The following is a 26,571-nucleotide window of genomic DNA, read 5'->3' on the forward strand; positions in this document are numbered from 1 at the left end:
GGAAGGAACGCGTATAGAAACAGGCCCTCCCAGGGGAACGAGAAAGCATCGCCCATGCTCCTCGGCTGGGGAAACCTGCTGGCGAACCTCCGGCACTTGGAGTTCGTCGCCGTCGCGAACAGATCGATCTGGGGTGTGCCCCACCGTCAGAAGAGGCGGTCCACTAGATCCTGTCGTAGTTCCCACTCGTGGCACGAGCGCAGCTCTCTGCTGAGCGAGTCGGCGATGGTGTTTTTTATCCCTGCCAGATGAAACGGCACCAGAAGAACAAGTTACTTTCTTACCTGGTAACGTTCTTTCGATGGGATGGTCCGACGACGTATTCCATATCTATGACATGTAATCACCACAGCTGTGCTGCTTCGGAAACTTTTTCGGCGTCTGCGTCCTGCGTCGATGACGTCGATGCGCCGCCGTCGAGGACCTCCTCCGACGTCCGACGTCATCCGATGTGATAAGTAGGACGCACGACGCCCATAGCCTCAGTTTTAGTTTTTTCCCCCAGAACGTGTGACATAAGTCAACTGCCAGTCAGACACAAAGCCTTGCGGAACGTAAGCTGCAATCGCAAAAGAAATTCTGCAGCGGGGAAGGCCAAGCGGGAGCGATATGGAATACGTCGTCGGACCATCCCATCGAAAGAACGTTACCAGGTAAGAAAGTAACTTGTTCTTCGAGGGGATTGGGTCCTCCGACGTATTCCATATCTATGACAGACTCCCAAAGCAGTACCAAAGCAAGGAGGAGGGAAAGAATTTAGAATCAAAATGTAGAATAGCCAATCAAATAGCAGAGCAAAGGACCGCCTTGCCAAAGGCCAGATCCTGTGCTCGGATGGAATCAAGGGAATAGTGACGTACAAGTGTATGTACGGAAGCCCAGGTGGCTGCATCACGGATGTTGCGAATAGGAACATCCCTCTGCAGGGCAGTAGACGCAGCCATACCCCTGGTAGAATGGGCCCGCAAGCCAGCCGGCGGGTCCTTACCCGCCAAACGGTAGCACTCCGAGATGGCCAAAATAATCCAGCGAGACAAAGCCTGTTTCGTCACAGCTTGCCCCAAACGCTTTCCAGCGTAACCAATAAAGAGTTGATCATCCACTCTGACCCGGGACATGCGTGAAACATAAAAGCTTAAAGCTCTCCTAGGATCAAGCCTATGGAGCCTCTCCTCTTCCTTACCAGGATGCGGAGGAGGATAGAATGCCGGAAGAACAACCTTCTGGGCCAAATGAAATTCCGTCACTACCTTCGGAAGAAAAGAAGGACGAACTCTAAGGACAACCCTGTCCTTGTGAAATACAGTGAAGGGAGGCTGAACTGAAAGTGCCTGTAACTCACTCACTCTGCGAGCGGAAGTAACCGCAACTAAAAACACAGTTTTCAGAGTTAACAGCCTCAAAGGGCAAGAATGTAAAGGCTCAAACGGAGCACCCATAAGAAACTTAAGAACCAGGTTTAAATCCCAACCGGGCACCAGGAAAGGTGACGGAGGGAACACATTAGTGAGCCCTTTCAGGAACTGTGAAATCAAAGGGATTTTAAAGTAAGAACACTCATCAGACGAGCGCTTAAAGATGGACAGCGCCGCCAGGTAACCCTTAACGGTACCCACTTGCAAGCCCCTGTGGGCCAAAGAAAGTAAAAAGGACAGAACCCTGGGGATGTCACATGCAAAAGGATCCACATTCTGAACTCTGCACCAGTCGCAGAACTTACGCCAACGGCAACGGTACAGAGACTTTGTTGCCGGCCTCCGGGCCGAAAGCAACACCTCCATCACGTCCTCAGGGAGGTCCCAATCCTTATGCCTCAACCTTTCAGAAGCCAAGCGTGAAGGTTTAGGGATCTGACCTCTGGATGGAGAACCTGACCCCCCTCCCGTGAGAGCAGATCGTCTCGGTAGGGAAGACGACGTGGAGGGCAGATGGATAAGTCGAGAAGGTCCGGGTACCACGTCCTCCGAGCCCACGCCGGGGCAATGAGGATCATCCGGGAACCGAACTTCCGTAACCTCCGCAGCACTTGCGGGATAACGGGGACTGGAGGAAACGCGTACAGCAGCGGGAATGACCACTCCACCACGAACGCGTCTCCTAAGGCTCCTTCTGGAGGAAATTCCCGCGAGCAAAACCTTTCGCACTTCCGGTTGACACTGGAGGCGAAGAGATCCACTTGAGGGGTCCCCCAAAGGGCGAAGATCTCCAGGAGAATCTCCTGAGCCAACTCCCACTCGTGAGAGATCGCGCTCTGCCTGCTCAGAGCGTCCGCCGTCACGTTTTCGGCACCGGCCAGATGAACTGCCGAGATCGAAACTTCCTGCTGGATGGCCCAGAACTCGAGCTGCATCGCCTCTCTGCACAGAGGAAGTGACCCTGCCCCCCCCTTTTTGTTGAGGTAGTGCATGGCCACTGTGTTGTCCGTCAGGATCAGGACATTCTTCCCTCGCACAGACGGCAGAAAAGCCTTCAGGGCTAGCCTGACGGCCCTCAGCTCCAACAGATTGATATGGAGTCTGGACTCCGACGGAGACCAACGACCGCTGACTGTCAGCCCGTTGGCATGAGCTCCCCATCCCGTGAGGGATGCATCCGTCACGATCGTCACCTCCGGCCAGGGAAGCCAAAACGGAGCCCCCTTCATCAAGTTGCCTACGACGGCCCACCACAGAAGGTCCCGGGCGACCGAGGACGGCACCTGAATCGAGTCCGACATCCTGCCGGAGGACTGCGACCATTGCGTCTTGAGTGCCCACTGCAAAGATCTCATCCGCAGGCGAGCCTCTGGCACCAGAAGAATGCAGGATGCCATGAGGCCGAGCAACCTCAAGAACTCGAACGCTGGGAGCGTCTGGGCATGCTGAAACTTGTGCACCATCTGCTGAATGTGAAGAGCCCTCACCTGGGGAGGAAAACACTGCCCCAGGGAAGTGTCGAGCACTGCTCCGATGTACTGGAGCCGCTGTGTTGGCGTCAAATGGGACTTCTTCAAATTGAGGGAGAAGCCCAGCCTGTGAAGGGAGTGGCAGGTGATCGATAGATGATCCAGGACTTGCTCGGGAGAGCTCCCCCTGATCAACCAATCGTCCAGGTAGGGGTAGACGTGAATCCCCCCTTGCCTGAGATGCGCTGCCACCACCACCATGAGCTTGGTGAAAACCCTCGGGGCGGAGGTCAATCCGAACGGCAGGACCCGAAACTGAAAGTGCGAGTCGCCAACCGCGAACCTCAGGTACTTCCTGTGCTTGGGATGGATCGGCACATGGAAGTAAGCATCCTTGAGGTCGAGTGACACCAACCAGTCCTGAAGCTGAAGGGCCAGGAGGACTTGAGAGAGAGTAACCATCTTGAACTTGTCCTTCCTGAGGAGATTGTTCAAATCGCGCAAGTCCATGATGGGTCTCAATCCCCCGTCTTTCTTCGAAACCAAAAAATAAGGGGAATACCATCCCTTGTTCCTCTCCGCTACAGGCACCAGTTCTATGGCGCCTTTCTCCAGCAGGGCTTGAATTTCCTGCGCAAGGAGCGGATCCGGACTCTGCAAAGAGAGGTTCCCCGGTGGATTGTCGCGAGGCCTGTGCCGAAAAGGAAGACAGTAGCCGTGGGTTATGATCTCCAGAACCCACACATCTGAAGTAATGGCTTGCCACTCTACAAGATGCTGCGCCAGCCTTCCCCCAACCGGCGAACCATGGGACATGGCCTCACGACAGAGTGGGAGCGGCTGCGGCGTTACCTGAGGGCAAAGAGGCAACTGCCCGAGCGGCCTTGGCACCACGGGTACCCTGTCGTCCACCTCTGGTACCCCTGCGATGGCCTCTTTGACTGCCAGCTCCTCTCGCTTTACTGAAGGATGAGTAAAAGCGAAAGGAACCACCCCTCCACTGCTGTCCCCAGGACGAAAAGGTGGAGGTTGGCGAACTGCAGCGCCCAACGACTTCGCTGCAGCTGACGAGGACTGCAACCTCTCAAGGCTCTCGTCAGCCTTGCTGCCAAAAAGGTGTACACCATCAAAGGGCATGTAGAGGAGCCGGGACTGCACATCAGGAGCAAACCCCGACTTCCGCAACCACGCAAACCTGCGTATCACGGTGCTCGCCGCCATGGACCTACTGACGCATTCAGCCAAGTCCAGACCCGACTGAACGGACTCACACAAGGCATCCTTACCATCCTGGACCATAGCAAGGAAACCATCCCGTTCAACCCCTTCGGGAATATGGTCAGCCGCTAACGCAACACAGTTCCACAGAGTGTGCGTGAAACGTGACAAGGCACAAATGGAGTTGGCCGCCTGAAGCGCCACACCACCAGAAGAAAACACTTTCTTCGCCCAGCCATCAAAATGTTTGCCGTCCCTATCAGGAGGGATGGTAGGGTACGACGCCTGCTTTGCCGGGGCCGTGGCCGCCAGCACCACCAAACTTTCCGGAGTGGGGTGCCTGGTCAAGTAGCAGGGGTCGCTACTGGCTGGACGGTATTTACGCGACAAGGATCTGCCCACCGCCGGGAGACTCTCCGGAGCAGACCAAGCCGCCGCCACCCTTCTCTGTAAAGCCATATGGAACGGCAGTACCGGGTCAGTCGGGGGACCCACATCAAGGATGTCCGTCAGATCATCCTGCACAAACTCCCCTGGGGGAGCAGACCATCCCAGATACGCAGACACCCTAGCCATAAGGCGCCGGTACGAGGAATCGGCATGGGAGCCAGGCTCAGGCCTACAAAATACCACCTCCGGAGAGGTGTCCAGTCCACTGGCATCATGCAGTGACTGCCTCAAATCGTCAAACTGACTATGGCCCGAGACAATTTCATCTGGCACCAGACTAGGAACCAGGCCATCAGAATCCTCATCCGCCTCCGAAATATATTCCAGGTGGCGAAAAGGCACCCGAGAGTGCTTGCTCTTAACCAGAGCCTTCCTAGGGGGTACACCCGTGACACGGGGCACCCCCGACACGAAAGGCGTCGATGGCGTCGAGCGAATCGGCGCCGACGCCGAGAAAACCGGCAACGGCGCCGAGAGGATCGGCGTCGAGGAAATCGGCGTCGACGTCAGATGCAGCGCCTCCAGTATCGGCGGGGTCGACACAGCCCTCGAAGCCGGAGCCCCGAGCGTGTCCCTCGACGACCTGACCGTCGACAGCGTCGACGAGGCCCTCGAAGCCGGAGCCTCGAGAAAGCCTGTCGACGCCCTCGACGCCTCAGACGTCGATGTCTTCCTCGAAGACTTCACAGGAGCACACGGTCTCGAACGCGTCGAGGACCGGGACCTGGAACGGTTACGGCGAGAACGAGCCTCCTTGTCCGAACGGGACCGCTCCCGTGACTCGTGCCGACCACTCTTGCGAGCGGCGTCTCTCGACCTCACACGGCCGACCCCACTCGGGGGCGCGGACCGCTGAGTACCCTGCGACTCAAGAATCGCCAACATATCCTTCCCGAAGGAAGCCCATTCTTCCGGCGACGCACGGCTGGTGGGGCAACCGACGTGCCGGGCAGAATCCTCGGAAGAGGACTTGGAAGGCGACCGGTGACGGCGCTTCCGAGAATGCCTCGAAGAGGCCGAGGAGTGGCGAGACCCACTCCTAGAAGAAGACCGACGAGACTTCCGACGATGATGCGGAGAGTCACCCCTCGAATCATCCGTCGAAAGCCCCGCCGACTCCGACTTCCGGGGCTTGGACACCCGACCTACCGACAACTTCTTCTTACGTTCGCGTAAGGCACTGGACGTGAGCGACTGGCAGTCGATACAGTCATCCGTGTCGTGGGCCTCCCCGAGGCACCAGAGGCAGGCGTCGTGCGAGTCAGTCACCGACATCTTGGACCCACACTCCCCGCACTTCATAAAGCCCGGACGCGGGGTTGAAGACGAAGTGGAAGCCGAAGGAAATTCACAAACGAACAGGTTCGAAGAACCAGAAAGAACAGAACTCCAAAGAGTCGAGGCTTAGAACCGAGAAACACGAAGCAACACGTTCGCGGAAAAAACGGAACTGAGGCTATGGGCGTCGTGCGTCCTACTTATCACATCGGATGACGTCGGAGGAGGTCCTCGACGGCGGCGCATCGACGTCATCGACGCAGGACGCAGACGCCGAAAAAGTTTCCGAAGCAGCACAGCTGTGGTGATTACATGTCATAGATATGGAATACGTCGGAGGACCCAATCCCCTCGAAACATCCCTTGGGCGACGGCCCAATGCCACAGATCCTGCGCCTCCTTGGACAGGGCTGGGGATCTGGTACCGCCCTGCTTCCTGATGTAGAACATGGTGGTGGTGTTGTCGGTGAAGATCCTCACCACCTTGCCCTTGAGGGACGGAAGAAACGACCTGAGGGCCCAAAACACTGCACGGAGCTCCAGGACCTTGATATGGAGGGACTTCTCCGTCGGAAGCCAAAGGCCTCTCGCGTGCAGATTTTCGGTGTGCGCTCCCCACCCTTCCAGGGAGGCATCCGTGGTCACTGTCTCCTGGTGGCCGGGGGTTTGGAAGTCCATGCCTGCCGTCAGATGCGCGCGGGTACCCCACCACCGGATCGCTCGTCGGAAACTCTCGTCGAGTGTGATCCTCTCCTCGAAGCTGCCCGTTTGGATCCAACGCGCGTCCAGGAACTCCTGCAACGGGCGCATCCGGAGCCTGCACAGGCGGATGAGATAAATGCAAGAAGACATCATTCCGAGGAGGGACTTGATGGACCTCACCCTGGCCGCGTCCGCAGCCAGCATCCGCTGCACCTTGCCCAAGATGGCCCTCGTCCTTTCCTCCGACGGGGAGGCCAGAAGCGACACTGTGTCGAGCTTCGCTCCCAGAAACAGTGCGTCTTGCGCGGGCACCAGGTGGGACTTGGCGTAGTTTATGGAGAATCCCAGGTCCGTGAGTAGTTGGACGGTCCTTGCCGTGTGCTCCACGGCGAGCTCCTTCGTCTTTGCTCGGATGAGCCAGTCGTCCAGGTAGGGGTAGACGTGGATCCCCTCTCGGCGCAGCTGCGCTGCCACCGGTGCGAGGCACTTGGTGAACACCCTGGGTGCCGACCTCAATCGGAAGGGAAGGGCTTTGAACTGGTAGTGACGCCCTTGGACCACGAACCTGAGAAACTTTCGGTGTCCCTTTAGGATGGGAATATGGAAGTAGGCATCCTCCAAATCCAACGACGACAGGAAATCGCCCTCCTCCAGTTGACCCAGGACGTGTTGGAGGGTGACCATCCGGAACTTCTGTGCCTTGATGTATTTGTTCAGTCGTCGTAGGTCCAGGATGGGACGCCATCCTCCTGTCTTCTTCTTCACGAGGAAGTATCTTGAGTAAACTCCGGAGCCCCGAAGCCTCTTTGGGACGAGCTCGATGGTGCCCTTCTTGAGCATCGCCTTTACCTCCAAGAGAAGTTGAGGGACGTGATGTTCTTTCCTGGCCACAGGGGGGACGCGCGGGCACCTCTTTAGAAACTCGAGCGCGTGGCCCTGAGCTAGGGCGTCCAGCACCCAACGGTCGGTGGAGATGGACTCCCACACGCTGACGAAGCTCGCCAGCCGGCCTCCCACCGGGGTGCTTCGGTGGGGGCCCGACCCCACGGCCGGTTCAGTCCTGCTTCGACGAAGCTTTGCCGCCTTGTCCTCCTTGGCGACGACGGCGGGGTCCGCCTGACTTGCCTCGTCCCCTGTAAGCTTCCTGTGACGACGAACGGGCCGCTTGACGGTAGGTGGAAAATCCGCCGCTGGAACCTTTGGAGCCACCCTGTTTGCCTCCGCCGCTCCGAAAGGGCGGCCGCCGTTGCTGGAGAACCCCAAGAGCCCGGGCCGTCTTCGTGTCCGCCTTGATGGCTTGAAGGGAATCGTCCACTGTTTTCCCAAACAGGTTGTTTCCGTGGAACGGCATGTCCAAGACTCTGGTCTGCACGTCCTGACGGAAGTCAGTAGTCTTGAGCCATCCACGCCGCCTAAGGCACACGCCGTTGCCCAACTGGCGAAATCCAGTGTCAGCGATGTCCGTCGCAATCGTAATGGCGTGGTCCGACGCCACCTCTCCTTCCTGCAAGATCTCTAGGGCTTCCACCCTCTTGTCATCTGGTAGGAAGTCCAGCAGGGGGGCCAGTTTGTACCACAACTCCCTGTCGTAGCGGGCTACGATAGCCAAGGCGTTGGCCGCCTTAATCGTCATCGCTGCCGACGAGATGACTCTGCGTCCCATCGTGTCTAATTTCTTTCCCTCGCCGTCTGGCGGGGAGGTCGACGTAGAGGCCGCGCCCCCCCCCGCTTTCTTCCTGGCCGCCGCGGAGACGACCGAGTCCGGGGTCGGCTGTGCCCGAAGGCACAAGGGGGCCGCGTCTGGGACCCGGTACTTCTTCTCGTACCGATCCCTTCTAGCCGGCGTCGTGGATGGGTTCTTGAGGAGGGCGAGGCCCTCATCCCAAATATCATCTAGTAGAGGTACAGCGAGGACCGTCTTCCTCTTGGCCTCGCGCCGTTGATAAAGGAAACCTTCCTTCTTCTTGGATGCCCTGGCGATCATGGAGTGAAACGATCCAATCTCGTCGGGCGGGGAAGCCCGGGTGGGAGGTGACGACGGGAGATCCTCGTCGTAAACCTCGTCGTCTGTACCCGTCGCGGCCGTGTCAGTCCCCGTATCATCCCCACGTGTCGTGGACAGGGAGGAGGGCTGAACAGGGCGCGATGGCTGAAAAGGAGGTGGAGGATGAATCCTTCTTCTCTTAGGGGGAGGGCTCCCAGAAGGGCCTGGCTCCGGGTCCCCCGTCGGGAGCGGTTCCTCCGTTGGTGGTAACGGCAGTCTCGTCCTTATCTCCGAGCATAAGGACTGTATAGCCAACAAAATGGCCGCCGAGTTGTCTTGCGGCACTGGTTGAGGGGAGTCCGACGGGCGGTCAGGAGCCCCGTCGGCACCCTCGACGTTCTCGTCGTCTCCTACGTCGGGGTCCCTCCCGACGGGCTGGTCTTCTTCCACGCCAACGCCGTGGCTTAAGACTTCGATCAGCTCCTCCTCAGAGGTTGAGGCCGAATCCACGATGACCTCCTGCCCCCCCTTTTTCTTCTCCGTCGGAGGTTTCACGGGGGTCCTGTCGATGGGCATGAAAGAGGACTCCCTCCGCGGTGGCAGGGAGACTCTGGGCCCCGAGGTCGCCACCACTGGTGTAGCCTCCACAGGCTGAGCCAGGGCCGCCGCGACTGTCTCGATAGAGGCCTTGGCCGGGTGGATTAAGGCTTTCACCACCTTAGGTGCGCTCACCGCCTTCTCCTTGGGGGGAGGGTCACCGCCTCGCTCCCCCTCCGATGGGGCCTTCGAGCTCAACCGGGGTCTCTCCAGGAGCTTCGCCGGGTGCTCGGCCTTCCTCTTACCCGAGCCAGAGCGTTGGCTCGTGGTTGATGGCACCGGGGAGGATGTGCCCTGCCTGGCGCCCGTAGAGCCCCACAGTTCGGCGCTCCCGGTGCCAGCGGACTCGCGGTGCTTGGCCTTCTGTTGGACCCCCGTCGCCGGGGCGCCCTCAAAGGTCTTAGAAGACCGCTCGGACTTCTTCTTCTTCTCACCTGACGGGCTCTTTCCTTGCAGCCAGTTGGCGAGACGTTGATGGCGGTCCTTCATGGTCCGTTCCGACATATTGCCGCAAAACGCACAGTCCTTCTCCACGTGCGTCTTGTCCTCATGTAGGCAGTAAAGGCAAAGGGAGTGTTCGTCCTCCTTAAAGACATTCTGAAGCTGGCATCCAGGGCAGACCCTGAACAGCTTTCCGGGCGTCGAGCTTCCCTTCTCCTGGGCCATGTCTGAGATGGGCCTGAGAAACTTCTGGAGTCCTCCAAAAGCGTGGCTCGACGAAATCTTCGCCCTTGAGGGGCGTAGACGAATCCGACACGGGTCACCGTTAATCGGATGAAGAAACGGTGGAGCTTGAGGCTCTATTGACCGAAAAAAGAGAAATTTTTCTGAGAAAAAACGTGAAAAAAACACTAACGCTCGAGAGCAATAGCACGAGGATCCCAACACTTGAACATGCGGTAAAAATCTGAAGATGGCTGCCAGAGGCGGGGCTTAGGTAGAGGGCAGTCATTGGCTGTGGTCAGTATGACGCAGAGATCAGTGATTGGTTACTACTACGAAAGACAGATCAGAAACAAAACTGATACTGATTTTTTCTTTACCGAGGATTCCCAGCCTGACGACGGGGAATATTCATGAGCATGTGAATCCATGCCAGACCCCATGCTGGAGAAACTGGATTACTTGTGTGCCTTTTCTAAGTGAAGAAAGGACAGTAAAAGTTACCTTTGGTCACCTGTTCTGTTTCAGTACAGGCAAGAGCATGTTCAACATCGGAGGACAGAGAACTGTGAAGAAACCTATTAAGGCGATGCAATTACATGTATCGCCCATGCTTTTTGCTATCGGAAGCAGCCGCTAGGCGGTGCAGCTAGGTCCCTTCCTCTAACTTTGAAACAGTATGTTCCTATTGTATAGGCGCCTAACAAGCAAACAATAAATAAATAACTGCCTGAAGCAAACCTGCCTGTGACTGCTGCCAGAGCTCTCGGAACCTCGGACCACCGTGAGGAACTCTCGGCAGAGCCTGGACTGGGAGCTGTGGCCAGGCAGTGGCTGCTAGTGAGTTTTGTGAGCCCTGTGCAGATTATGGTGGCAGAGTTGGGAGGCTGACTCAACAACAGTGCTTGGGGAGTCCTGTCCGCCAGTGTCACGTAATATGAGGTAAACGATATAGTACAGGGTAGGGCAAAGCCCGCAGACACAAGGTGGCGATTTGATGCAGGCTGTGCTTTTGTGGCGCTTGGGGCTATTTAGTGGCTGATTCTTAACCGTAACTGCAGTCAGTCTGCTTTGGGCCAACCTGCATCTGTCACTCCCAGTCACCTAACTTCTCTCTCTGGTGTGATTATAATGATCCTCCAGCACTGAAAAAACACAAATGCCTGTTACCAGAGAAGGTGTGCATAAAGCTGCATGGAGATCAGTAGACATGTGCTCCACCCCCCAGAAAACCAGTCAATGCGGGGCTATTGAGGCTCCTAAATATGCCAGCGACATAGTAGCCTCTCCTTCCCAATCGCCACGGGATGGGCCGATTATCCCCTTAACGTCAGGGGATCGCCATATGCTGGATATTCAGGCTAGAAGTAGCCAGAGAAGACAGTCTACAAAATGAGAAAAAGGAATGCCTGATGTTTCCCGTCAACTCCTAGTCTCTCCGATCATTAGTCAGGTCGTGAAAAACTATTGCATGTCCGACGTGGAGAAACAAAGCGACAAAATTGGACCTCTCCAGATTTCTCAATCTGACTATCCTCCCGAAACTCAACTTTGCCTTACTTCTGCAATCCCCTTTCAAAAGTATGGACAATGTTATTGCAGAGGTTTGCTCCAACTCCAATCTGGCTATAAAGTGAACAAGCGTCAATAAAACCTGTCCGATTGTTAAGGAGAGAATTATCTGCAATTTAGTCAAATGTGAACGCATTATGGACTTTCAGGTTTGGATTGACTCCTTCCATGAGACAATCTCTCAGTTAATCAGGATGGACAAAGAGTGTCAAACAGATCCCTGTATTACACAGATGGTTATCAGCAAGGCAGAGGCAAGTTGCCAGACGGACATGAATCATGCTATCAACATGCTTGTTACTAATGAAGTATTCCAGGGACCAGTCCCCAGTATTATTACATCGGATCGCCCCATCACCTCAACTTGTGAAATTACCACAGATTCTTCTAAACCTTTGGACTCCAAGAGGCCTAGGAACAAATTGTGCTGTTCCTCATTGAATAGGGACTTACATATTAGGAAATCTTTGATGCCAGAGATCATAGAATCATTTTCATAGGGATTGACTGAGGACTGTAGAAATATGGTCATTGTTAATGTTGATAAAATGGATAAACCAGAGCCGAGAGAAGCTTTTCGGAATAAAGTCTTGGCTTGGTTGCGATCTAAAATTGGAGAAAGCTGTAATCAGAACTATGGACCTTCGATTCTTGCGAAGAGTCCAAATCAAGGAGTGGTCCCTGATGAATGGCTTAAACTGCATTGTTATTGGTTGTGGCCGGAGTAACCTCCCAGCTTTTTTGAAAAGTTGTATTAAGCTGGGAAAACTCATCTGACACGAATCTGAGGATTGTAATTTAACTGATCTGTTTCATACCTGTTTTTTTCTCTGTCTGTACTTATGTTTTATGTTTACTTGTTTTGTTATTGCTGATCTACATAACAAGCTATTGATTTCCGTGGTCCATGTCTGGCTCCATTTATTTGTTGAGTGTGTGTTTTGTCATGCTTTAAGCACCGCTATGCCTCCGGGCTTTCCGTGTCGCGCTAAAGAAATACATTGAATTTAAAAAAAAATAAGGTGATCTATAAAGTTTGGCTGGCACAATCCCTAGTTGTAAAGTTTTATTTTGTTGACTGAACAATTGGGGAATTTTCAGTGGATAGGTTCTTCGGCGAGGCAAGGCCTCCTAATGATCAGATAGACTACCATGTTGAGCCAGAAGGGTTTCCTCCGTCAGACCAGAAGCCAGATGCTGGTGGCTCAATAAGATTTTGGTTGTAGAAATGTGCACGTAGTTGGGCTAGTGCACACTTCAGTAGGATTTTTAAAACTCTGGGGAGATTTTTAAAAGGTCTTTGGTTGCTGGGATTTTTGTGATCAAAGTCTTTTATGGGGGGTGAGATGTCTTCACTTTCTTTGACAAGGTTGGTAGGGTAATGTTGAGGGTTGTGGTGCAGTCATGTACCCTTCAAAGCACGTAGTCAGTAATGGTGGAGGAGATCAGTGTGAGTGAGCTGATCATGACTGGTATTGAGTCCGATTAGGGGCTTAGCGCTTGTGGGAGAATCAACATTCTGTAGACCTTTGAATGAATTATTTGAATACCTTGTTGCAGAGTGATTTTGGGGTTGATTGGTTCAGGACTATAGAAGGGTATGGGTTCATGGGTTAAGCGAAGATTTCGAAAGGCTTACAGGATCATTTTGGGCTTTGATGATTATTGAAGTCAGGTATGTTTTCTTTGCTCTGAAGACTGCTTTGTGATATTCTGTGGGGAGTTTTCTGTGCTGCTTAATGTCAAATGTGGTTTGGTCTATTCTGCAGGCTGATTCAACGGTTCTGGTTTCGCTGAACCAAGGAGTCAGTGTATCATTCAGGGTTCTTTTTCCCATTCATGCATCTTGTCTTTTTCCTAAATGGCACCATTTAACGAGCAAATAAGTGCATATTCCAAAGAGAGGCAAAGTAGGATGATTTGTATAAGAGGACATTTTGAAAGTTGGCAAGTAAAGTTCTTTTCCAATCTGCACCTTCGTATGTTAGTTGGCTATACTGGATTTCTAAATGTGTTGACAAAAGGTAACTTTGAAATGGATGGCTATGTGGTCCTGTGTCGACTTGTGTGTGTTGATTTTTATGCTGTGTTGTAAATTACGGGGTTGCCCGCAGAGTTGGGTTTAATGTTTGGCCCGAAACTGTAGTCTTAGTGATTCTAGTTCTCAGATGTAGGTGTAGCCCATGTCTTGCAGGTCCTCACACAGGAAGAAATATCAGAATAGAAGTTATTGGCCCACTTTTAAGATGGGGGTGAAGATTAAACAGTGGGTTATCAATTGGGTTTTGAGTCATGCAGTACCTAGCAGAGGTGAATATGCAAGGTCTCTTGTGGAAGGTGGTAGGAATTGAAGAAAAATTGTGTCTAGTGAGTTTTGTAAAGATCGAGCATTACTGTTATATTTCTGTCCATCGTTTTTGCTGGTTTTTGTGTTCTGGGAAGATGTCCTATATGCCACTAGTTCAATATGTAGCATTTCACTGTAAGCCAGCAAACTGTGCTTAAAAGGCAGTCTGTTCTGCTCCAGAATTCCATGAATGTGATAAAGGATGTGGGTGCCTTGCCCTTCATGAGACACCAAGTAAAACGTGAACTCTCTCTCAAATGCAGCACTTGGTTAGGTGACACACAAATTATGTCCTGTAATTGAGTGCTGAGTGAAGTAGATAAGAGCTGCATCGGTGGGAAAATGGATATTTGAGCTCTGCCCTGAATGGGGTCACAGAATTTAAGTCTCGGCTCTCTGTTGTCGATGATGCAATTAGGAGAAATTGGAGCATGCAAGAAAGCATGCATTGTCCCTGCTGCTCCCGGGTAAAAAACACTGATGAAACAAGGCATGAAGGCACAATTCCAGAGGTCACCATCAGATTGGCGGTGGGTGCTAATATGCAAAGCTCAGATAACCTTGGGAGAGGGGAAACCTGCTAACAAAGTGCCTAGGCTTCACATGGGGTCAGAAAAATCTGCCAAGATCATGGCCAGAGGTTTCAATTCAACATGCCAGGGATTAACTTGATTACAATGAGTCAGCTATGAATCCCAGGTCAGTGCAAATGTCATCTACAGGTCATAAACAAAGGTAACAGAGCAATAGGCATACACATGTCAGACAAAGGTTTCAATGCCACAGTTGTAGCAATTGAAGTGTTAATCTATAGTGTTAGGTATCATCCACAGTTCAGGGCTGAGAGTTTAATAGAAGTGAATGTGCTCCCATTGAGAGAAGGCCAGAGATCAAAGTTTGATAGTTACTACAGTTAGTGTTAATACTAACCTGTCATTGGTCAAGCTAGCGACAACGGACATAAGGAAAAACAGGTTTTATTTGTAAAACATGCTACACATAAATCAGATCAATGACGTTACAAAACTTAACTTAGCGTAAAAAAAATATAAAACCACAAACTGTCTGTTGTCACTCTTGCCCGTCCTCGGCTCTCAGCTGTGCCCGCTCACCAGGTTTGGCCACCCAACCCTATTTTCCACATTCCAATCCCACTCATTCGTTTGTCCTCTCAAAATATTTATTTTTCATCCGTCTCTTGAAAATTCACAAAAAACGGTATGTTTCCCCTTTAGTATCTTTCTCCACCTCCTCTCCAATTCTCTGCCTCTTCTCTCCTATTCAAGTATTTTCTGTCCCTGGCCTCACCTAGATCCAGCAGAGCATCTCTCTCTCTCTCTCCCGCCCAGACCATTTCTGGCTACAACCTAGTTTGTCGACACCTGTATGGCCTATCCAAACATAGCTTGAGTTTCCATCTCAGACACTCTCCTTGCCTTTAGCTCAGCATGCCGCTAACTGTCTGGTCTCCTACTGTTTTGGCATACTCAGCATCTCGGCCCACTTATTTCCGGCCTAGCCTGCACCTCGTTTTTAGATCCCTTCCTACCTCCAGGCTAGCCGCAATTCCCGTCTCAGCTGTTCTTCTCTTTGAGCTAGCCTGCCTCTTCCTCTCAGACCTCTTGCTTTTCAGGCATACATGGCCTAAGACCTCTTATTCAGGCTTAGTCTGCCTCTCTTTCAGACCTTCCACTGTTTCTGGCCTTGTCTGTCTCTCTCTCAGACTTCATCCTCTCTTCAGCCCCGCCAGATGTAATGCGCTATCGCTTTGGTGGCTGCTGACGCTGTTGTTGAGAGTGATGAAGCTGCTGGATCCTGAAAGGCCGCGGGCTGAGGAGGGGGATGTGTCCAATCAGACGCAAGTGGTGTCCTGAATATGGAAGGCCGTGCCCCGGAGCCTGAGGTGGACCCGGAAGTGAAACCAGGGGAGGAAGGTTGCTGTTCGGAGGGGCAGAAGGCACAGGGAAAGGTGCCACAGCTCCGGCAGGGATAAGAAAGGCTGGCGTGAGTCCATATCGGAGCTGGCACATCCTTGGTGCCGTTGGGCCTTGGTCCCTTGGTGGTTTGTTATCAGTCATGTTCCGAGACTCCTGCCCTTGCAGTTCTGCTTGTTCAGGGCTTGGGGACTCTGGTTCTCTCTCCAGGACTTCCTGTAGTTTTTCCAGTTGCGTCCTGCGAAGGTGAGAGATCTGCCGACTGTTCTGAAATGTTTCCAGGAAAGTGTCAATTGGCAGAGATCCTTCCATGAAGCTCTGCAGATTTTCCTGGCGAGAGAAAGAGAGGAAAAAGGGCCATTAAGATTGGAGAAAATAGTAAAGTGTATAGTGAATCACACACATAATACAGCAGTACCCAGATGAAAGTCTGCCAATATCACAACCCTGATGAACATGGTAGGGAACCCATCTTTATGAATGCCCTTAAACTACTCAGCTCTGTGTACTTTAAGCCCTCAGTCATTCGTCCGTGCTCCTATTGCTTACTTCCAGTTACAAAAGTCTGCCCAATCACCCCAGACTTCCTCTCACCTAATCTGCTGCCACCTCACAGATGCAAACGGAGGCAAGGCAGGGTCATGCATGCTGCCTGTGGGGCAAGGTACTAGTGAAAATGTCGTCAACTCTGCTGTTGGCACACACAGTTACTAATGTTTTCCTGGCTCCAATCAGTTTCCTATGGGTTTCACATCTGATATCACATGTTGAGATGGAGCCGGGCCCTGCCCACTGCTTGATGAGAACATTTCTGAATTGGCACTGCAAGACCAAAAGCATGGATTGTCAGTACGTTATAAATAGTACGTCAAATCAAATAAACTATTGAATCATCGAATATAACTAGCAATGCTACTACATTACATCATAAAGACTCAGCAGATCTTAGTCCCATCTACCTATACACACGCATACATTTAGTTCTACTCCATATAGAGACAGATAGATGCACCCAGCGAACATATCTACCCAGTCTACCCATATAAATATCACCTTGGTCCACTGCACATATAACCACCTTACCCCCACACACTGCATCACTCTCAGCCCTCCCTACACACACCACCTCTGCCCTACCTCACTCATAAAAACATGCAACGTCTCTCCAATCTCCCTAACACTCCTCAAAGCTTTTGGCCATCCCTCACAATAGAGCATGATGCTGCGCAACTCCTTCATGTGGTTACAGACTATTATGGTTCCTCCTTTTTTGTAACCGTTGTCATAGTTCCAATCTTTCAGATAATACATTAGGTTAATGGTAGATTTGTAGTTAGTGCAACTAACTATAGCCAATCCCATCGCTGAATATAAATGAAAGAAGAGGGAGCGGGCGTTCAGAACTAGAAAAAACAATGTATTTTTAGGTCAGAGCCTAAAGGTCGCACAGGTCATTGAGTTCACTGCTGGATTTGATCTCACCAGTACAGGAAAAAATAAACCATCTTTTTGATATGGCCAAGTACCAGACTAGATGTAAGGCCTGTACCTGAAAACACGGGTGGCTTGGCTAACTACTTGAACCCACGTTGCACCAGGTTGGTCAGAACTCTTAAGCCATCTCTGTTGATGCTCGCACACATGGACACTAATATCTTCTGGCACAAAGCAGCACCAGAAGGGAGAACATGCAGCCATAGTCAGACACATTTGAAGAAAAAAGAATGCAAATTGTAGCGGCAAAGCACAGCAAGTAAACAGTTTTTCCCGTTTACAGGTGGCAACCAGTCATTAGTTGCTTACATTTGCAGAGATATTGAGTGGGGTTACATCTAAAAGTACCGTAGCAATTTAGAAACACGCTGAAAACAATTCACGTTGTAAGGGATATTGTATACCATGGCTTGCATTCCCCTAGTCGCTTTCAAGGCGACATTATATGCCATGGCTTGAATACCAGGTCAATGAGGAGAGAAAGTAGGCTTTGTTTTGTAGTGATCATTCAGTTATTAACGCTTTTCTAAAGCATGCTTACAGAGACATCTTTTATAAAGTAGTCAATAGTACAATGGAGTGATTCCTGTAATCAAAAGAACACTGCTGCTAACTTGAGTTTGGGCAATTGCATGGGATAACACTACAAAAGATCTACCTGCTCATTGTCAGGCTGACAAAGAACAGTCCCTAAATGAACAAATAAACAAATGTCATTTAGTTAAAGCTGTAACCAAGGATGTAGGCACAACCTGGAATTATACAAATTGAGGTGTGAACCATTGAGACTTTAAGCTCAGCAGTCTAATTGAGAAAAGGTAATTTCAGCAACAAAGCAGAATGAAATAGATGGAACTTAGTCTGCAGGAGCAAACAGTAGCTGAATGGTTCCAGCAACTATGTACAAGCAGTGCATGAGGGTCCTAGTCCAGTAGAAGGGTACAGTCCAGTACTGCCCTGACAGCAGTTAAGCAGACACTGATACAGCATCACTTTGCATTAAATATTGCAAGGTGCCTACTTGCGAGTCGAATGTGAAGGACAGTGTAATGCGTGAACAGAATATGAGCTAAGCAGAAGTGTTTGCAAGTATTTCAGAACAGTTACCAAGAGTCCTGTACGGGGCAAAGCTGTAACCCATGGTTCTGTAACTTTTGGCCTGCCAGATGTTTTGCACTACAACTCCCATCAGCCCCAGCAGCAAAGTCAATGGTGAGCGATTATGCAAATTATAGTGCAAACCATCTGGTGACCTACAGGTTGCAGGCCCCTGCTCTAACCTTTCAGTTGAGGGGTGGGTACGATTTTAGTTTGGCAGTAAACACTCTTTCCTGATAATGGACAGCGGTCTGGCCCTGCCTTGACCATACCAATTGGATGAGTTCCCACAAAATGGTTCGGAGTCCCTTTGGAAAGCCAGTTTGTTTTTAGATACAATCAAGGGTTTTGGATGTTTTGATGAACTTGTAGTCAGTCAGATCTTAGTAGCGATTTAGGCAAAACTATGATTAGATCTAAGATCGGTCTTGTCACAGTTAATGCACAACTTCCAAATACTAGGTTGTAGATGTGACTTTAATGTGACTTCATGAATTAAGTTTTAGAGAAACCTTATGTCTGTCAGTTTTAGTGGTAATTGAATCATGGCTCACAACTGCCTTCTTCCTTCACCACTTACTACGCTGTCTAAGGATAATTGGGGTTGTACTCTAAAATATCTGGAGGGCCATACATCAAGTACTCATGTGGTTTAGGTGATTTAATTTAAGGCTAAGGTTTTCTTCTTAAGATTATATAATCCTGGAATCCTTCTGTGGCTGGGGGCAAAGTCAGTCGTGGTAGGACTACCCTCCAATGCCCAATGTAAGGCATTCCTTATATGGAAACGCGAACTGGTGCCTGCAATATCACCATCATCCTCCAGTACACTGAAAGCTAGGAGACTAGTCCCAATGGCCCCAGTGTGTGTGGCATGCGTGGTCATGCTATGTGGCGTGCCGGTACCTCACTGTTCTTGACCTCCTTGGTTGTAGGCGAGTTTCCTATTTGCTTTGGATTCTGTTCTGTAGACGTAGGTTTACCTCTTCCTTCCTTGATCCTGTGCTCCTTCCCCTTCTGTTCCCCTCCTTGTTTCAAACTGCTCTCAGATACTGAATCGTATGCTGTGTGGATTGTGCCTTTCCACACTCCACTCCCTGGTTTGTTAACCTATACATTTGGCTGCTGATTTGGACTGTCCCTGGAATGTGCCTTTCCCGTTTTGTCCTGATGTTTCCCCAGCGTCCCTGGACCAGACTCATGGTATAACTCCCTGTTGCAATGAAATTTATGGTATCCTGGTATTATTATCTAGAGGAAGATTTGTCTCCCTCTAGCCTTAACATCAGCTCGTCGTCCTTTCCAACCTCTGGTATTTCCCTGCCTTTCCTCCATTTCTTTATGGATTTAGGGCTGCAAACCCTTTTTTTCCTTCCCTATGGAAGTGAATCTCAACTCTCAGACTTGGGATTTTGTTTTCCTTGAAATGCTCAGATTCCATGTGGAGGACTTGAACTTACTTTCAGTCCGTGCATCAGCAGTTCCCGCTTTCCTCTATATGACGCAGTGTAAGATAAGTTTGTTTTCTCTTTCGGGTTTTCCTACTCTGCTTTTTCACCACAGGTACATGTACACACTGGCTAAACTGTTATCTTGCTTATCCCTTGAACTCCTTGTTACCGTTTTCTCTTGCAGCCAAAGTTGGAACCATGGAGCCCTTTCTTCCTCCCCACTGCTGCTTGTGCTGCTCAACTCTGACAATTTGGTTGATTATATTCAGATAGGCAGATATGGTGAAAATTGGTTAGGGATAACACTCGAGGGCACAATCATTGGGTTATGATAGTGGTCTTTAGCTGGGGCATCACACACATTTATCAGCTAAAGGCTATTGTTTTTTAGATGCACTTTGATCTGCCAGGTTAGTTACAAGTTCAGTATGGTCTCTCTACCAGGTCATAGGTACGATTATGAATTTGAATGAAATCTGTGCATTTACCAACTTCCTATAAATTACAGCAAAGATTCTGGGGCGATGGTTGTACACTTTACTGATCTAGCACACATAACATAACCATAATTACCATAATTTCTGATGCTTGTTAATTTGCTTAGAATCACATGCTGCGCATATAGTCCGACATTAGTGCAAATTGCATAGTATTGCATCTTTCTTTCAAAGATCGAAAGGGGACGTCGACATGGGCGTGACTAACACTATCCCTAACGCGACATGTAGTGTACCCAAAAATCCCTCACTCGTCGAGGTCCCTCAGATTGTTTTTTATGCAGAGCTTGCCAAGAGTTGATATTGCTCATTGCTTACTTCTTTGTCCCACAACTGTTGGTTGTCTAGTCTTCACTACTTCTTTTCGACGACTACTTCGTTGACTCCTATGCTGAAGACATCCACTGCTGTTCGGCGACTGGTGCATTGATCGACATCTGTCGACCGCGTGGCCTCGGCCCTCCGGCCAGGCCCTTACAGTAGGGAGTATGGGGCCCTGGGTTGATTCTTTTTCGAGAATGCATTTCCTTTTCCCTGCTCTTTCCCTCTTTGGTTTGGCTGCCGTCTACCTCTGCCATGGACAGAAAATTCCCCTGAAAAGACACCCATTGCCGTTGCAATAAGTGTTCTCCTCATGACCAAGTCCTGCAAACTCTTTCGTCCCAAGACGTTAAGGGATAGGCTGACAAAGAGGTGGGCAGCCTACGCAATGCAGGCCGAAAGTTGTTCCCCCGTTGGCGCTGTCGCTTCAGATGACGAAGACTCCAACAGCAGCCATGGCTCCGACCTGGAAGCCATAGACCTTTTCGGTGGTACCTTCTGGTTCCCAGTTGCCCGTCCACGACAGACAGGCCACCAGAACTGTTATGGGGCGTTTACACCCTGTGACAAGTGCACACACACACCACTCAAGGCAAAACACAGAACCCCCAAGGCCTCCTTGACATACACATCAAAAAAGCACCAAACGCCAACAGGCCTGCTGAAATCCTCGACTGTGCCTGCGGAACCTCGCCTCGCGGTCCAGCGCTCTCCCCGCAACCGTCTTCTCGGCATGCGACTGGGATCGCGACAAGGGCATCCCCATAAAAAAAAGCACACGGCTACCGACACGTCGTCCAAGGGCACGCTCGCACCTAAGGCTTCAGCAAAGTTGGCAACCGCGACGACGCCTTCATGCGCGTCAAAACTCAGCACTCAGCTGGTGAAAAAACGCAAGAGTCTTGCGGCTATTATTTCGGCAGCGGAACAGCCCAGAAGCACCCCCTCTCGCCGAGAGGAGTACTCTGAAGGCCCCAAGCGCCTTTCTAGGGCTTTATCAGGTAAATCACCCCCTTCTGAACAGCCTTTCCCTCCTCCAGCCCCTCTGCTTCATTCCTGTGGACTAGGCAGAGGTTTGAGAATTATATGGAAAAGACATCCCAATTCATAGACCTCTCAGAGAAATACATTACTCCCAAGAGACCTAGGGAGGAGGACTATTGCTCCATTCCACCAAAGCTGCAGAATCTTCCAATTCAGTCACAATTCCATCAAGAGGAGGTGATTGAGTATTCAGAACCATAAAAAACATAAGAACAATCCTTTTCATCAGGACACAGCTGACCAGGACCCAGACTAGGAACAAGATCAGCCAGCAGATCAGGGACGTTGGCTCTCACCCACTCATAGCCGACATTATTTGTCTAGACCCACCTTCACCTCAACAAAGGCAGTCATCGCTCCCCAATAGATGATCAAATGATATTTAATGCCCTCCTAAAGAGAGCGCAGATCACTTTGAGATCGCTGCCCAGGAGGCTGTCCAGGACTCTGACTTCATTGAGGACATTCTCAAAGAAAACGCCTCCCACTAATCAGGCTTTTCCTCTGCTCAACTCCATAAAGTAATGCCTCTCTCCTTCATTGTCTCCTTCCCTCACAAGGGCGGTCAACAGAAACTGTTTAGCCCCTCTCCATCTGACCCGATATATGTATATTCAAGGTCATGCCACACCAGACTCTCTGGTTGTTACAACCACCAGAATAAGGGCAAACGTGTTACCACATCTGTGACCTATTCAACCAGAATCACGAATAATACGACCCTTCTCGCTAGTTACAGCGACGTACAATGGGGCCTGCTCCAAGAAGGCCTGCAAGAGGTCCCTGAACCCACGAAATCACGCTTGCTGGCGGTTGTTTCTGAGAGTAGACAGGGGACCCATAATGTTTTAAAGAACACACTAGACGCTGCTGAAACTATGGGACACACTCTGCACAAGGAACTCTCCTCAAGAGACACACCTGGCTGAAAAATTCAGGCTTCAAGCCAGAAACTCAGGCCCCGTAATAAATAAACCCGTAGAGGAGTCAAACTTATTTGGTAAGGCTGTCCGACTTGAAGACGGCTAACATTTTTTTTAAAAAGAACATGAGATGCTGAAATCGCTCAACCAGATTAAAGCCAAGCCTTCCCAACAGCGGGGAGGTTCAAACTCTCGCTGTTCCTTTCGAAGTCAGTCCTTCTCCTGATCTCCCCATGGCCAATATGGTGGTGGAGGCACCCCATGGTCCTCCGGACAAGGTTCATCAGCCACAGCCAGCATCAGAAAAGAGGGCAGCGCAGAGGCAAGTGTAGAGGCAGAAACTCACCCCAAGAGGCTCGCTGGCCTCCACATCAAAATGACTCGCCAGTTCGAGTCCCCTCCCATACCTCCCCTGTCGGGCGATGGTTGTTATCATTCATTCACGCATGGGAGGGGCCCACATCAGACCAGTGGGTGCTCAAGAACGTCACCCACGGTTATTGTATCAAGTTCCACCGTCCACCTCGATATCACCCACCAAAGAGCAGATGCCCATCACCAGCACACTTGCAAATACTGCTGGAAGAAGTGCAGATCCTTCTAGAAAAGGGCGCCGTAGAAGTCCCCATTCACCAGGTGAACTAAGGTATTTATTCAGTGCACTTCCTAGTACCCAAAAAGGATTTCACCATGCGCCCTGTGTTAGACATGCGCCCAGCAAACAAATATGTCAAACCGCAAATATTTCGAATTACAGAATTGCAGGAAGTAATCCCACTGCTGTTGCAGGGGGGTAACATGGCCACACTGGATATGAAAGATGCATACTTTCATATTTCAATGTTGCCAGCACACAGAAAGTACGTAAGGTTCATGATAGAGGACACATACTATCAGTTCAAGGTTCTTCCCTTTGGAATTGCCTCACCTCCACGGGTGTTCACGAAGGTACTGGCGGTAGTAGCTGCTCAGCTGCCCAGGCATTCCATCCCAGTCTACTCTTACCTCGACGATTGGCTAATAACAGGGGATTCGTACGGAACATGCCTAACAAATACCCAGAAGACAGTAGATGATCTCTTCTACTTGGGGTTCTCGATAAACGAGAAAAAGTCCAGTCTAGTCCCATGCCAAGTCAAACAGTTTCTGGGGGCTCTAATTCGGACCAAAGACGGCCTCGTCTTCCCTCCAATGAGAGGGTTCAAAACATGCTGTTCCAGATCCCTCACTATGTAGCCAGTCACGAGGTGACTGTGCGGAAAGCCATGCCACTGTTATGGATGATGGCCTCCTGCATCTACCTAGTTCCACACGTACGTTTGCGCATGCGCCCTATGCAAGAGTGGCTCTTGAGCCAATGGCAGCGGACAATGGGACGATCTAGTGGTTGTCTCAGCAGCCCTCGTTCAGTCTCTGCAGTGGTCAAGGGAGTCACAGAGTTCGGGCACCTCCAACTCCCTCAAATAATTGTGTCTGAGAGATTTTTTTTCTCTACGATATAACCTCTAGGAGTATTGTCTCATTGAAGAAACAGCAGAGTTTACACAAAAAATTGTGGGATTTCGTGTGTATGAGCAATAGTGTTCTTGAACCTATTCACTTGTGTGCTTTGTTCTTCACCTACAAGACCGCCTTCTTAGTGGCGATCACATCAATAAGGAGAGTTAGCGAACTGCAAGCCCTTTCAGTTCAAGACCCATTTGTTACGATTCACAAGGATAAGGTTGTCCAGCGCAATCACCCACGTTTTGTGCCTACATTTATTTCAAAGTTCCATGTGAACCAGTCCTTAGAAGTACCCACCTTTTTCCAGAACTCCACTGACGTGGCAGAAAGAAGCCTCCACACACTAGATGTGAGGAGAGCGGTGATCTGTTATCGGGAAAAGACAACACCACCAAGAAAGACAAACCAGTTTTTCATTTCAGTCGCAGCTGGCAGAGAAGGGGACCTTGTCTCTAAATCACCTATTTCAAAGTGGATCGTAAACTGCATCACACTGTGCTACACTCTTGCCAAGAGAGATCTGCCTTTCACACCTAGAGCGCACTCTACTCGGGGCATAGGGGCTACCATAGCATACATTGCAAATGTACCTCGAGTCCATTTGTAAAGCAGCAACCTGGAGTTCTGTACACACCTTTACACAACACTACTGCCTAGATACACACTCTAGGTCTGATTCTCAGGTGGGACAACCGGTGCCAAGATATCTCTTTGCTACTGTTCCTTCTCACAGCCCACCACCATCTCTGGGTATTGCTTGCTAGTCCATGCACAGCATGTGATTCTAAGCAGATTACCAAGCATCAGAAGACATGCATTACTCACTGTAATAGCACTTCTGATGATTGTATCTGCTTGGATTCACATACGCCCACCCTTCCTCCCCTCATGGAGTAGAAGGAATATAGACATCTTACACCTTCTTTCTTCTCTACTCACTCACACTGACTATAAGGCTCCCTCACAGCAGAAAAAACACAATCGGAGGGACCCCGACGCCTGAGGTATTTTGGGTACACTACACGTCATGTTAGGGATATTGTTAGTCACGCCCATGTCAACGTCCCCTTTCGATCTTCGAAAGAAAGATGCAATACTCTGCAATTACCACTAGATGTCGGACTATATGCACAGCATGTGAATCTAAGAAGATACAATCATCGGAAATGCTATTACGGTGAGTAATGCATGTCATACTGGGAATACAAATACCTATTTGTTTTCGGCACCAAAACAATTCTGTATTAAAATAATTAGACTGAACTCTACCAAGGTCAAAATTAACATTTGGGTTTCAATACCATATTGCCTCATCCTAGCTGAAAACCTTGCCATTTGTGTGTTGAGCAGATACACTGGGTGCAGAATCCGAACAATGTTCAGAATGAAAGAGCTGTAGCATATTTCTTAAAAAAACAATTGTCTACATTCTAGATGTCCAGCAATACAGCAGAATAATGAGGCAAAGGTCTCAGATGTCAACTGTCAGATGTGAAAGGTTTAGCCTAGCATGACCTTTTTGCTGTGTGACGAATCCCAGCGTATCGTCAATTCTTCCATGGGGGGGGCACCTTCCCTCAGGGCCAGGGAGGTGAGGATGCTACATGAGATTCCCCCTGGAAGTGGTGCTCAGCGGGTCAATCCCATGAGGTGGGGATTCTTTCATGGGACTAATGTGGATGTCCCTGGGAGAATGTGGTACCCATTCATCCCTTTGGTGTCCCACTTCTCTCACCCCAGCTTCAGACCCGTTTGGTCCCCCACACCACTATTTGTTATAGTAAAGTAGAAAGTGTCCTTGACAGGACTTAGTCGAGGAAGAGGGAGACTTATCCGAGCAAGAGGCCAAAAACGACTGAGACGTAGAAGATTGAACAGGAGGCACAGACCTACTGCAAAACCAGCATACAAAGTCTAGCCATCAATAGACCATTCCAAGAGTAAAAAGGGAAGAAGGACTCATTTCGAGGTCGAGCCAGCCCTTGAGCAACACTCAGGGAGACTCTTGCTCCGTGGCAGGGACCCGAAGGCAAAGAGCTGGGACGCAGAGAGTCGAGAGGACCAGAGAGTCCAGAGAAACTGTATCCGACTAGCGGCAGGAAGAAAAGCAGGCTGGCTGGTAGGAGCAGAACAGGAAGAAGGACGCAAGCAGCTGGAGGTCAGAAAAAGGATCCGGAGCTGCCGAACGGCAAGGAGATCAAAGCAGCAAGCTCCGCTTTGACAACGCGGAAAAGACCAGAGACCGCCAAAGGCTTCCCAACGGTAGGCAAAGGGTCGGACTGGTGGCTAAGGTATTAAGGGAGCTGGAAAAGCTGAAAACCAACACATACCATGCAAACAAGCCCAAGGGGATACAAGAGGCATTGGCCCTCATTACGACCCTGGCGGAAAGTGACTGACCGGACCGCCACAGCGTAAATAGCGTTTCCGCCATTGCACGAAGGAGCAAAGTGCGGCCCATTCCGACCCATCGGGCACGAGCACCACGGCATGGCGGAAGTGCAAAGTCCGCGATGGCGGAAATGACCCCAAAACGGCCCACACCGCCGCCGTACGGCGCCCTAGGTGCAATACCGCCACCCATCACAGCGGACACCGCAGTGTGCGC

General features: G+C 50.6%; 1 protein-coding gene across 2 annotated transcripts in view; it reads right to left on the bottom strand.

Moving 5' to 3' along the window:
• Positions 1-14,656: 14,656 nt before the first annotated feature.
• VPS37D (VPS37D subunit of ESCRT-I) overlaps positions 14,657-26,571 on the bottom strand; it is a 326,648-nt gene continuing 314,733 nt past the window's right edge. For both annotated transcript variants that reach the window (XM_069614792.1, XM_069614793.1), the window contains one exon: positions 14,657-15,959. In XM_069614792.1, the coding sequence (XP_069470893.1) occupies positions 15,456-15,959 (504 nt within the window). In that variant the 3' untranslated portion in view covers positions 14,657-15,455. The remainder of the gene's footprint in view (positions 15,960-26,571) is intronic.

This window comes from Ambystoma mexicanum, chromosome 9 (assembly GCF_040938575.1).
Source record: "Ambystoma mexicanum isolate Mex_15411 chromosome 9, UKY_AmexF1_1, whole genome shotgun sequence".
Taxonomy (NCBI): Eukaryota; Metazoa; Chordata; class Amphibia; order Caudata; family Ambystomatidae; genus Ambystoma; species Ambystoma mexicanum.